The sequence below is a fragment of the Anguilla rostrata genome, chromosome 4 (genome assembly GCF_018555375.3).
Source record: "Anguilla rostrata isolate EN2019 chromosome 4, ASM1855537v3, whole genome shotgun sequence".
Classification (NCBI taxonomy): Eukaryota; Metazoa; Chordata; class Actinopteri; order Anguilliformes; family Anguillidae; genus Anguilla; species Anguilla rostrata.
In genome coordinates this window covers 54,560,530-54,573,533 of record NC_057936.1, presented here as the reverse complement: position 1 = coordinate 54,573,533, position 13,004 = coordinate 54,560,530, and the positions used below count along the sequence as shown (strand labels likewise).

General features: G+C 43.1%; 1 protein-coding gene across 5 annotated transcripts in view; it reads right to left on the bottom strand.

The window, feature by feature from the left end:
- Nucleotides 1-13,004, bottom strand: part of LOC135253660 (E3 ubiquitin-protein ligase HECW1-like) — a 75,490-nt gene that overhangs the window by 47,203 nt on the left and 15,283 nt on the right. For all 5 annotated transcript variants that reach the window (XM_064333238.1, XM_064333237.1, XM_064333242.1 and 2 more), the window contains 3 exons: nucleotides 7,479-7,803; nucleotides 6,620-6,727; nucleotides 3,585-3,679 (listed from right to left, as the gene is read on the bottom strand). In XM_064333238.1, the coding sequence (XP_064189308.1) occupies nucleotides 3,585-3,679; nucleotides 6,620-6,727; nucleotides 7,479-7,803 (528 nt within the window). The remainder of the gene's footprint in view (nucleotides 1-3,584; nucleotides 3,680-6,619; nucleotides 6,728-7,478; nucleotides 7,804-13,004) is intronic.

Genomic DNA, 13,004 nt, shown 5'->3' with positions numbered 1-13,004 from the left:
TGTAAACAAGGGCTAAAGAGAAGTCAGACATATCTGACAGGAAAAATAAAAAAAGTCCATACAAAATACATGCGTAACAAGAAATGACTCATCCTGACGAGACATGCGGCTCAGTCTGTAGGACGGCTGATCGTTGAGCCACATGTGAATCTCCGGCACACCATAATACCTTCTGAGCTGTCAGCCCTTCTCTATCTGCCCTCTCTGCCTTCAGCCTGTCTGAATAAAAGCAAAGGGCAGACATGTCTGCTCCCCCTTTAAGAGAGAGGGAGAAAACAAGTATTCTTATTTACTCTTCCAAACCTCAGTTGTTACATGACAACCGGCACGGCACGTGTCTGGTTTATTTCACATCTGAAAAACACACAGATCCCAATTCGAGGCAGATGGCCTTCCTTTATAAAAAAAACAAACAAACAAAAAAAACAATTTTAACTAGCAAACCCACACATCCCATCTACATTTAAATGCTCCAGCTGTCTACCAGTGTTACTAAAGATGAGCCTTTGAGCACAAGCCATCAAACAGCAGTGTCCAGCACTACATCCTTAACCTCTCCACTAAATTAAATTTGCACTCTTTGTTCTGTTCAAATAGACCCAGAACCAGAAAACACAATTACACAGCATGTGCTTCCCAACAGTGCTCAAGCATATTAAAGTTAGATGATCACACATACAATATAAATGTATTTCATGAAAAATATGCATAATATGCATCATTGAAAATGCCCTCTGAGATAACTGAGGGAGAGATAATGAGCAAAGTGTGTCCACTGCTCCGAATGAGTTTCTGCTTGAATCAAATGTGAGTCTACAGCCTATATGCAAGAGAACAGTTATACTCAATATAAGCCTAAATCAATAAGAGTTCCCATTTTATTTTTTGAGTGCACGTTAGATTTAACCGCAGAGGCACAGATTTTTTCCAGCTATTGGAGAGACACTCAAACAATGACTTAAATGAATGACTAGTGTCTGACTGACTGACTGAATGAATAAACCAGTTTGACACACAACCTATAAAATCTCAGCAGTGTGAAAGGAGCACTGTGGATAATCTAGCGCACGCAGATACTCTCCTGTCTTACCAGTCAGTGGGTAAGTATCCCAAATACCTGAGCCAGAACTGGACAAAGCAGCCCTCCTCACACGGAACCGACAGAGAGGATGCCACTCGCCTAAGCAGGATTTCTGGGTAAGTGTGTTACACTGGAATTGACTCTGGGACATCATCACAACGACCGCTTGCTCTAACACACGCTGGTAACCACAGAGAGCATCAGGTTGGATGCGATGTGACATTTTTCACATCCGTCTTCGGGTGAGCGACACGTCCGTCCTGGAGAGATTCCAGCTGCACTCAATCACCCCCTTTAGCATTCAACACCACCCTCCTGAACTAGTTCCCAGCAAATGACGTTCGCAGTGATGGTCGCATCCAATTGGGCTCACTCAGCCATTTCTGGAAAAGTATGAGACCAACATCACAATCAGTCACTGGCTTCCCTTGTTTGATCGATTTCAGCTGTGTTACTGTATTCTAACAACTAATTCTAAGAATATATACACACACATGCTATGTGTATGAAAGTTGACTCACCAAATGTTTAGCTATGTCTCTGATTGATTTGTTCTGATTTTTATAACTCACAATGATCTGCTTTACTGGAATTGATACTTATTTTGTTGAGACAACAGCAACAGACTCCAAATGCAAATTCCATATCTAGAATCAAGTGTAGACATTTGGCCAGCTTTCATGTATAGGAACTAATGATGCAACAACACAGCTGGCCACAAAACAACTGAGCGGCTGATTGTCCAATTGACCTCATATTCATTATTTTAATTCAAATCCAATGTGTGTGTACTGAGCCAAAACTACAAAAATGATGTTGTTGTCCCAATACTTTTGCATACATAGAGTAAATAAAAAATTAAAAGAAGTGAGAATGTTCTTCACAACCCAGTGGCTTGGTTTAATCTGTAGCTACTCTATACATAACCCATTATTATCAGTGCAATAAGGCTCTTTATATAATTGGACTTTTATATTGCAGACTCCCTTTAGACTAAAAATGAATTACAGTAGATATAATTTGAGAAGACTAATTTACAGATCTTGTTTCAGTGTAGAGAGAGCTTAGGTTTCCATAAATGCACAAAAGCCTTGAATTGAAAAGATCTAATGTGAGACCATGGTCTGGATATTAATGTGCATATACACAGCGTGTATAGCAGGGCACCTGAAGAGTACTGAAGCTTTAAGGCACATCACAAATGCCCCAAGTGCGCTATGTTGGTGAAAATGTTTCTCCAAAGCCTAAACTAAAAAAAGAGGGCATATGAGGTATGGGTCGTTTTCGGAGGCAGGACACAGTTACGCTTCAAGCCAACACTATTGGATGGTTATAAAAGTGACCTTTGACACACCCTATAACAGCCCACTGTGATTGGGTGGGTCAGTTGTTTGAAACTGGTTGGTTAGGAACATAACACAAACACGATCTTTTATTTTGACGGACGCAGCTCCCTTCCCAGAGGTCTTATTCTGACCCCAGGAAGAAAGCATACTGTCTCTCATGGGGCCTGTACACATTGAATTTTCTGAGACAAACAAAAGTAATGTCAATGTGGCCACGCCGATGTGTGAGGAGTTTAGGGACTGCCGCCCTGCACGTGGCTGCAGATTAATTATTTTGTGTTATGTTCCATACTTACACTTAGCTGCAAACACTACTAGGCTGGGCTCATACCATCAGAGAACACTGGGCTAGGAAAATACGGTCGGTACCAACACAGTGATCTAATGATGCAGGATTTGTGATGGCATGAATCCATGTGTGGTGTGTGTTTTGCCTGCGAGCTCTAATTGCCCAACACAAACCAAACAAATCTGCGTACATTGGCTGAGAGAAGAGCTATTGCAGCCAATCAGAGCACTTCTCCTGTGGGTGACAGTACTGTCCAGGGGGTGAGATAGAGCCCTTCTTGATGTAAACAGGCCACATGCAATTAGAAATGAGAACCTCAAGAAACCTCTTAAGAGAGGTATTAATAGATCTGAAGCAATCTTGCACTAATCCTGCTGTCAGGCAACCAGACAGATGGGGGAATCACCACAAACACTTAAAACACTTCCAAAACACCTTTTCCAAATGATGATGATGATGATGATGATGATTATTATTATTATTATTTGTATTATCATGGTAGGTTCACCATTGTGGGTGTTATTTTTAAAGGGACAAGGAAAATTACTCAAAGAAAATCTTAAAATTTTACCCTTCCTCTTCACATTCTATGAGCCACAACATAAGTCTTACACAATACAGAAAAGTCATACACATTTTGATATTAGTCCTATAGAAACCACTCACAGCTGCTGAGAACAGCTGCACTCTGTGAGAAGACGACATGCTTTGCATGAGCCATCCACTTGCAGCTCCACCTAACTCCTCCCATTGATATCCCCCCCCCGAACCCTCCTATTGGTTCTGCTCCTGATCTGTCCCATTAACCCCTCCCTGTGACACGGGCAGTGCCCAGGCACAGCGGTGTAAGAGGTGACTGAGGACTCACAGGTGCAGAGGAGTTCTTCACTGTCACGCTGGGGGTGGTCGCTCGAAGGGCCCCGCTGACCCCGTGGTAATACTTGAAGCAGATCTTCGTTTCCGCTGCAAGGAAGAAAGAGAGGAGGGGGAGGGATGAGATTAAGGGCAAGCAATTGCTTTTCCATATACACGACCCACTGTCCTGAAACTCAGGGCCACTTCTGCTTTGACAATGGCTGGTTTGACAATGAGATAATTCTAATCCAGTATGTCAGTGAAAACACAAGCCCTTTGCTGAGAAGTGACCTTTGTGGTAGCTGGAGCATGAACTAGACAATACTTGCACATGCCTTATGTTTTCCAAACAAAAGATTACTTCAGGAAAACCTTAAGTGCACATGCACAGGGATGGGAAGTAGTGTATCGAACCCCGGTGGCCCTTTACTGGGCAAACATTGGTGATCTTCCGGGGTACCTTGTGAACTACAACCTTGCTGTTGGAGAGCAGGTTCATGCCCAGTAGCAGTCATGGGGCACCTGGGCTTCAGCACTGAAGATGTTTGGCATGGTCAGGTTATTAGGAGGTCAGGTTAAATTCAGAAGGGTGCTGCATATCTTACTGGTTTTAGACATATGACAATAAGTATTGAACAGCTTCCTGTCATCTAAGAACTTTCACATTAGATTAATTGGCTAGGTTGTTGAATGTGCTTCAATTTTCATACCAGATTTTCTTTAAATTTCTGCTTTCAAACAAGCCTATACCTGTCTCTGTTTTTTTTTTTGGTAAGTGCTGTCTTGGTATAGAGTGCCTGTGCTCAGCCTTTCACTTGTAATTACTCTGTGACACAATAAAGTAATTACCTAACCTATACACACTGTTATTGGTGTACAATTAAACATTCTCGGGAGATGCTCGAGCCGAGACATTGTTAACTGCTGCCGTTGTCGTTACTGTGCCGGCGAGGGCACGAGAAAAGCAGCTGTGGGAACACGGGACACGGAGACAAACAAAGCCGCCGCTAATTCTGGGTTAGCGAATAAATCCCGACGACAAGAAGACGGGTGTTCTCAGGGGTGGATGTCCCCTGTGAATTAACCGTGCTAAATAAAACTCCCTCTCCTTGTGCGATTACGCTTCACAGAAATAGAGTTGTAACACATCCACGAGGAAACGGCACAGTTTTCACTGTTCCACATTCGCCTGCCCCTACCGAATCCATCGGCCGCACCTGGGCCTCTGTCACATGAGTAATGGGGCACCATTTCCCACCTAAAAGCTGTTATTTGTATTCACGAGCACGCCACCGTCATTGAAGCTCCCTGTGCTCAGTGCAGGTCCTGCAAAATTGGGCACTGATCCAGGGCTTAAGCTCACTGAGTGATTCATAATTTATACAGGAAGTGAGATCATTAACTATGTAATTTGATTTGCTATGCACTTCGGGTCAATAACAAAATGTGAAAAACGAAGATGCCTTCAGAACATTTTATCTGATGTGACATGACAGATGACAATTGCCATGGCAATTTTAATCTCTGTCAACAGAATGGTGATTTTAAAAAACAAATAACTGAAGAGGCAGTATTAAGATGTGTACATTTGCATGGAAAAGTTAGTTAATTCCTTAACAGTCATATTTCACTCTGTCACAGTGCCTATGTTTTGACAGTAAGCAGCTCACACACTTCCACAGAAACTGGGCATATTAATAAATTAATACGATATATTAATTTACATTTTTGTGATGGAAAATTAGCACAATTTTCTATGTAGTACTTCCATGACCACATTCTGTATGGATGCACTTTCCACATTTCAAAAAAACAATTAAATAGGAAAAACGGTTTGGTTTTGGATGTTTAGCTACACAGAGTCAAAGTTATACAGCAGCTGAGCACTAACATTGCCTTCATAGCAACGTTATCTCAAAAATAAATGTTTCGGTCAAGCTGCTACTTAAACATTTTAGGTGGTTTAACACAAACTGTCGCCAACAATAAAGCATCTGTTAGTATTTACAAAACTTTGGAAGCTGTGTTTAACTGAAGGAGAAATCATTGGCATCAGAAATGGAACATTTTTATTTTTTGTTTGAGCATTCCTATTTCAGATGCCAGAAAAATATTGTTGAAACATATCCAGTATGCTGTTATTCAGATTTTAGATGAGTTACGATATGACTTGGAAACACAAACACACAACCAAATGCTTACAGCATCATTGGCGTTGGCACCACATACACAATAAATTCATTTAATTGTTGTAATATTCAAACACATTTTCTGTGGCAATGTTTACATGATTAGTTACCCCTGTGTAATAGCTATTTTAATCCCAGTCTATTCTACTCCAGTCCATTTCTTTGGGGGCGGGGCAGTAGAAAATGGTTAAAATATGTGAGGCATGTCAATTTATAAATTATAAAGAACAGATCTTGTGCTAAAAGGCAGTTAATATTATGTTGTGGTAAACAGCGGAAGCCCTACACAACATAAGCTGAGTTTGTAAACCCGCCTTGACTCCAACCATCACAAAACATCAAATCAGTCCTGGACCTTCAGCAAGGACATGATACACAAGAAAAGTCACCACTTTGAAACCAATATCACACAGACCAAGGCCGAAGCATGCAGTACAGCTGTCGCAAATGGGTTCTGTCTCACACTAAAAACTTACCAATGACCCTGAGGGAACGTTTAATGGATATGCCAAAGCACATACCAAGCCAATGGGCTTTATTATAAGGTAGATTTATAAGGGTTTGGGAAAGCCTCACACAAACACATTTCACTGGGTTGTATATTATCAGAAGACCACAAGGGCACACACATGCCCCCTTGGTGCTTTTGACCCTTTTCAATCATTGAGCCCATTTTTTTCATTGTCTTAAAGGGACCTGCTACCTCACTTTTGTCGTGTGCATTCTGGAAATGACAGAAAATGTGCAATACTGTCTTATTATACTCCAATACCTCTCTGAATGCAGTGTGAATAGCTACGGTTATGCTTGATATGGGAAACATACAGCTTGCAGTAAACGTTCCGTAGGGTTCACTTACGCTCCACAAAGTACGAGCTAGCGTCGATCTTCCACACAATCTGCCCCTTGTGTGACCCGTTCACTCCCCGGTTTTTATAGTCCAGAAAGTTCTCCGACAGAACCTCATCTGAAAAAGAGGATAAACAAGTCATTCCCCTCATCCGCATTTATTTATTGCCTGCCAGTGTACGATGTGTTCAGTAGCTGGCTCTCGCTAATATTCTTTACTGTGTGCAAGGTGCCACTGACACTGCCATTAAAAGGTGAGAGATGGCATTCAGCTGCTATTCAACACACAAACAGCAGAATTAGATGAAAACTAAAACTAAAAAATGTGGACATTCTGAAGGTACGGTGTTGATTTTGAAATGCACTTGTAATATATCCCAAACAACGCATCATCGAAGACAGGAGATGAAACATGTTTTATAAACCTACGCAACGTGCTGTATACCATTTGAACACATGATCAATCCGTTACAGTGAGTCTGCTGTAGGGCATGGTACTGCAGCGCCTGAGAAAGACGCTTGCTCCCCACAGAGGTGCAGGCTCTTCAGACAGAGCGCAAGTGGAGTGGAGATTTGGCAAGCCTGAGTGTGTTATATTCTGCAGGCCCAGCACTGCCGGAGGCTAGCTGTCAAAGAGGAGAGCACCACACTGCAGCATCTTAACAATCAGAAGCTTACCAGGGAAGATTGTTAAAAATACCGGAACAGAAAAACTGAATTTAAGGAAGTGACTGAGTAAAACTGTATCGGCTGTGCGAAGCCAGCGTGGGCCCTTCGGTCTGAGGAAGCTGGGCTGGCTGACGGACGCTGCCGCCGCCAGCTCCCGCTCTGAGGAGGGGCCGAGCGGGGTTGGCGGCGCCGGCGCTCACCGATGAGGTACATGCCGATCCAGTCGCCGGCGTCCACCTCCTCCTTGATGTCCCAGCAGATGACGATGTCCTGCGACTGCCCGATGGCGTAGAGGGAGTTGCTGACCATGAGGGTGGAGCGGCTGTCGGAGGTGACCAGGTCGGTGTCGCTGGTGGAGCGCGGGATGAAGGCGCCGCTGTGCGGCCCGTTGCGGAGGTCCACGCCGGCGAACTGCTCGGGGTTGTAGCTGTAGCGCATGGGGTCTTTACAGCGCCGGCGGTTCTGCGAGCTCCGCGAGGGGGAGGCCATGGCTGCCAGCCCGAGGAACCTGTTCTGGTACAAGTTCTGGAGCCAGAGAGAGAGAGATAGTCTCACACGCCACATACAGCAGGCGTAGGACAAGAAACAGCAGAGGACACTGCCTACTGAGGCTTTTCAGGGTATGATTTTTATCAGTAATCCTCAAACTCCAACAGACTGAAAAAAATACTGTAAGTTTCTGATGATAAAAAGATAGAATCATTAAATTCTGCTGAGAACTGGCAGATACCCAACTGATGGTTTGATTGATATGTGGGAAAATGCTGAAAAAAGCAGTTGTGTGTTGAAACCCAAGAGAAAATGACTAATAGCATGACGACACTGAATAGAAGAACGCGCACTGAAACCCAGGTGGAAATGTTCATATGATAGGTGCATGGTTTGCAATTAGAAATAAACAGCAAAATAATAATGTCTTAAAACAGTATTTCTTTTCATAATCAAAGGAAGATGTTACCCCACTGAGTTTGTTTACTGTCGCATTTTTAATGATTAGGTAACATGTTCATTCACTATAAGTCTACAATTCAGAATAGATCCGAACTGAACCACGTACCCTAATTACAGTCAACATTAAGGACAACTGAGCCAATATGAAATATCGGTTATGCATGGGTGCGTTCACACTTCAGCAGTAATTTATGATGTGTAAAGGTGCAACGTATTACATAGACTTAAATGTGCAAACTGTGAGAGTGCAACCCCCCCACCCCGCCATACAATCACAGCAATTACAGAAGCCTCCTTTTGGCCCTGTGACGACAGATGAGAGCAGAGAAATAAAGATCACAGTTTATGGACCATACATACGGTGGGGTTGGCAGAATGAATTTGCTGTGGCACGGCTCTGTGGAATCAGGAGTCGAAACAGTCGCTCACAAACGCACAGAGCGCGCTGTCACAATGAGAACGAGCTACGACGGTGTGCCGTGGTGCCGGCCACCGAGAAGCAGACGTTTCCCATAATCCCCCAGTGAGGACTCAGCCTCTCTGTTTGCTGTAAACACTCAGGAGCATATTTAAAAAAACCTATTCTGGCTGGATGTGTCTTGTGGAATACCATAGAGCTCTGTAGAGCCCAGGATGTTTTCATTTCTTTATTTCCATGAAATCTTCTTGTACAGTTAATCTTTAAATTACTGTGTGGTGCATGGCAACCAGATTCCAACTACATATGCATCTACACACATATTATAATCATGCTCCCACTGCGTCTTTTGTTAAATGTAGAAATTAATCTGTTAATTAATCTGGCTAAATGTAAAATAACACATGGATAAATTATATTTAATACCCTTTGAATGACGGTTTGTTGCATTTTGCTGATTTCACTATTCAGTCTAGCTAGTGAGGAGTTTGGAGTGCAGTGGAGCTGTAGTAACACTGTTGGCTGTCTCAGTGCAAGTAACATCTCTACACACCCACAGGCAGTTCCTCACAGTGAATGCGAGAGAAGACTTCCTCACTCGAGTGAGCCACTTGGCTTCCTTTGCTTACTTCAAACACAGGGCCAAGAGCAGACGCCCTGTCTCTCGCACGCACGCACGCGCGTACGCACTCGCGCACACAGTCACAGTCACACACAGTCTCTCAGTGAAACACTGCCAAGAATAGCAAAATACCAAACGAAGAAAAACACAAAATAGCGGCATCCTGCACAACAGAGTAGCTACCATATGATTTTCCCACATGCTTTGTGGTACACTCAGTGTAAAGATAATTATAACACTGCTCAATTACAGTTACTATGTATATGGAATCATTCATGTTGCTAAAACTGACATTTTCAGTATCTCTGACCACCTCATCTCTTCGCTTGACATTTTGCTTGTAGCGCTTCAGAGCGTGTCCACAATGAAGGTGTGGGTGGGACTGAGGACAAAAGAGGTGTGAGTGCGGTTTACAAACACAGAGTGTACAAGGGCCGCAATATTCTACATAGTACACCTTTAAAGGAGAGTGAGCTATCTACCATTGTTTTGTATTATTCCACTTAATTCTAATGGGAGAAAGCAGATAGGGTTACAGACAGAGATGAGATCACAGTACAGAAACAATAACACAAGGGACTCAACCTCCTGACCACATGGGGGATTTGAATATGGATCTGAGAGCTGGCTGCCCTACGAACTTCCCTAGTCTCACCTCAAGTGTGTGCCATGTTTTAATCGTGTGTGTGTGTGTGTGTGTGTGTGTAGGTGTCTACGCGTGTGTGTATTGGAGTTCTAAATGTTTATGCATGCATGCATGATGCTAGAGTTTCAGTAATTAGTGAGGCATGTCAGTGGACGCTGTGCGCTGGTTGCAGTACATGAGCGATGTGCATGCAAGCTTTCATCGAGACGCGCGAGTGTGTGTGTGTGCGCGAAACACGGGGTCTGAGCGGTGTCCTGGTCGGCTCCGCGCAGAGAGCAGCGCAGGAAACGAGCTCCTCCGCGGCCCTTTGAGGTTTCGCCGCGTTCGCGGTGCCGGAGCGGGAGGCACGAAGCCCCCGCTTGTCTTCCAGAGGCGCGGCGATGTGACAGAAGCGCACAGGGGCCGGGGGCTCTACACACCTCCCCTCCGCTCGCGGGACGGACGCCGTCCAGCGGGGGTGACCCAGGAGGTCACTGCCGCACAGAAAGAGTGCCACACAGCACCCTCTGTCCAAGCCCGGGCCCTGCCCCCCATCACAAAAGGGTACTGATGAGGCACAGCAGTGGTAATAAGGCTTTTTTCTGTTACTGGTGCATTTTGAGTTTCTAATGTATGCCCTTGCAATCTGCAAAACATCCTTAGTTATGAGCATATAGATGCATGTTTACAGAAGATTTAATACTATTTAATTTGAATTTAATCAAGCCACAAGCTCTGTGGGGCCGTGGGAATCTGTCTCTCCACTCCCACAATGCTGATCATGTGGTCTGTCCGTCTGTCTGTGTATGCAGCTGACGGCCCTCTGAGTGCAGTCTGTGAACGACTGTTACTTCTGTCCAGCAGGTTCCAATCACCATTTCCCCAATTTATCAAGTGCCTGCTGACAAAAAAAAAAACAGTGCTTCGGGACTGAAATTTCTTCTTGTGCTCAACCCAACACATTCAAATTCACCCACCCATTGATCCATTTCTGAAGGCAATTCCTAGAGAACGACATTTCTTAAAGAATAATTAGTGTGTGACTGGCTGCTTACTCTAGATTACATACAGTATAATGGGCAAGATTTGAAAAAAAAAGTGCCTTCCTCTGAAAAAGATACACAGAAGATAGTCAAATAGCTTGTGTGTGACTGTAAAGGGTGACATTTTCTTAAATTTAAAGCTGTTTCCAGCAGCACATCTGGATTCTGTATCAAAAACACAATAACTATAACACACGTCAATATATTCCATCACATAAGAGATTCTGGAAAATACAGACACTCATAAATAAATAATCCAGAGCTACCTTCCCAGTATAGACGTGTCGCCGAAGAATCCCTGATATTTATTTATTTTTTTTTACTGTAAAATTGGATCAGTGTGCTGGACTGACCCATGCCAATGCACCAATCAGAGATGACACAGATTTCATAATGCTATATTTAGCACATTAATTGGTGCTAAATACTAAGCTGAGACATTACCATCCAACTCACAGGTCTCAGGGTGGTGCTCACATGCATTAAACGCTGAGACCATACACAGTGCTTTGAAGCTATGCTTGCATAATAATAAGCATTGACAGAGTACTATAAATGCTTCTAAGTCTCATGTTTATACAGCCATCTTTATGGAGATCTCACATACTTCCCTTTCTAGACAAATACCAAAACACATGCAGGTAAACGTAATTTGCTTTGACGTGATGCGAAGAACAGTATTTAAAAGCTGCAGATCTCAACTTTTATCTAACGAAATCTGAATTCACAGACAGATGTTACTGGATGGCAAACGCATGTTCTGTTCTGTCTAAATATATGCAGGTTCCCAAAGCAAGGGTCCAACAATTCTATACCTTTTTATCATAATTCTCTGGCAGCAATGAATTTTCCCATCACCATGTATTCCCTGCAGGAGATATTGTTACAATACTATTTAGCAAACCAGTTATTGATTTGAGCTAGAGTCTTCATAAACACCATCCCCATGGCAGAGACTTAATAATATCTGTGCTGTAGGTGATTGTGATCTTTTAATGCAGCTTTGCTAAGCTTTACTATCACACCGTTTTAGCGTTAAGTGACGATTCCCACTTACAAACCATGATTTATTTAGGAGGGTTCTCTGTAATATGTTGAGTCATGCCTGTGAAATGGGTTCCAAGTGTTTTGCGATGGTACCGGACCTGAAAACCACCTCATTAATGATAAAATCTCATCTGATAACACAGGAACAGTCACTACTGTTTCCAGTAATGAATGGCTTTTTACTGTCCCTGATCCACTGTGCCTATTTAAGTGTTTTATTTAGACAGTGACTTCAAGATCTGCAGATCACTCGAATTAAATTTAGTCTGCCCCCCGCCCCCTCTATACACACAGTATGAATGCCAAGCTCAAATCACATCCTGTAACTGAAAGGGCTTTGAGGATGAGAGTGAGTGGGTACAATGACAGATATCACAGTCTGGGTTCCTTTCAAAGCCATATACACAGGCGTCTTTTTTAAATACATACAGAAGGTGTATATCTTCAGCTTGTGTTCTTACTGAACCCAAAACTGTGAAACATTCATATCTGGGCATGAGCATGCAGTACAGATGTAGGGAATATTAGCGTAACTATGTCTAATCTTGCCACCTGATCCGAAACTCACAATTCTGCTGGAGGCTTGATACAACCCCAATAACTTTGATACGACAACAGGACACTTGGAAGTGATGCACAATATGGTGGAATGATTACACTAAAAAAAATATTAATTACATTCTCTGTGTCAATCTTGTGCCTGCACTGATAATGCCATTTGTCAGGATGTTGCTTTGGCACAGCCTTCCCAGATGTTTCATGGGATACGACTAGGTATTTATCCTACAGCTGCATATCCCTACCTTTTGAGCATTGTTAGTTTAATTAGTCCAACCAAGATTTGTCCTACTTTCTTCTCATACCTGTATGTAGGCCATGCATAGTTGGAAATGAACACTATATAAACCTAGATTGTGAAATCCTTCTGGCTCTTTGTAAAAAGTCTTTAGCCTACTGATCACATGATGTACTCTACCAAGTATATACCCCTTAGAAGGATGACTGTCTGTGCAGGGAAAT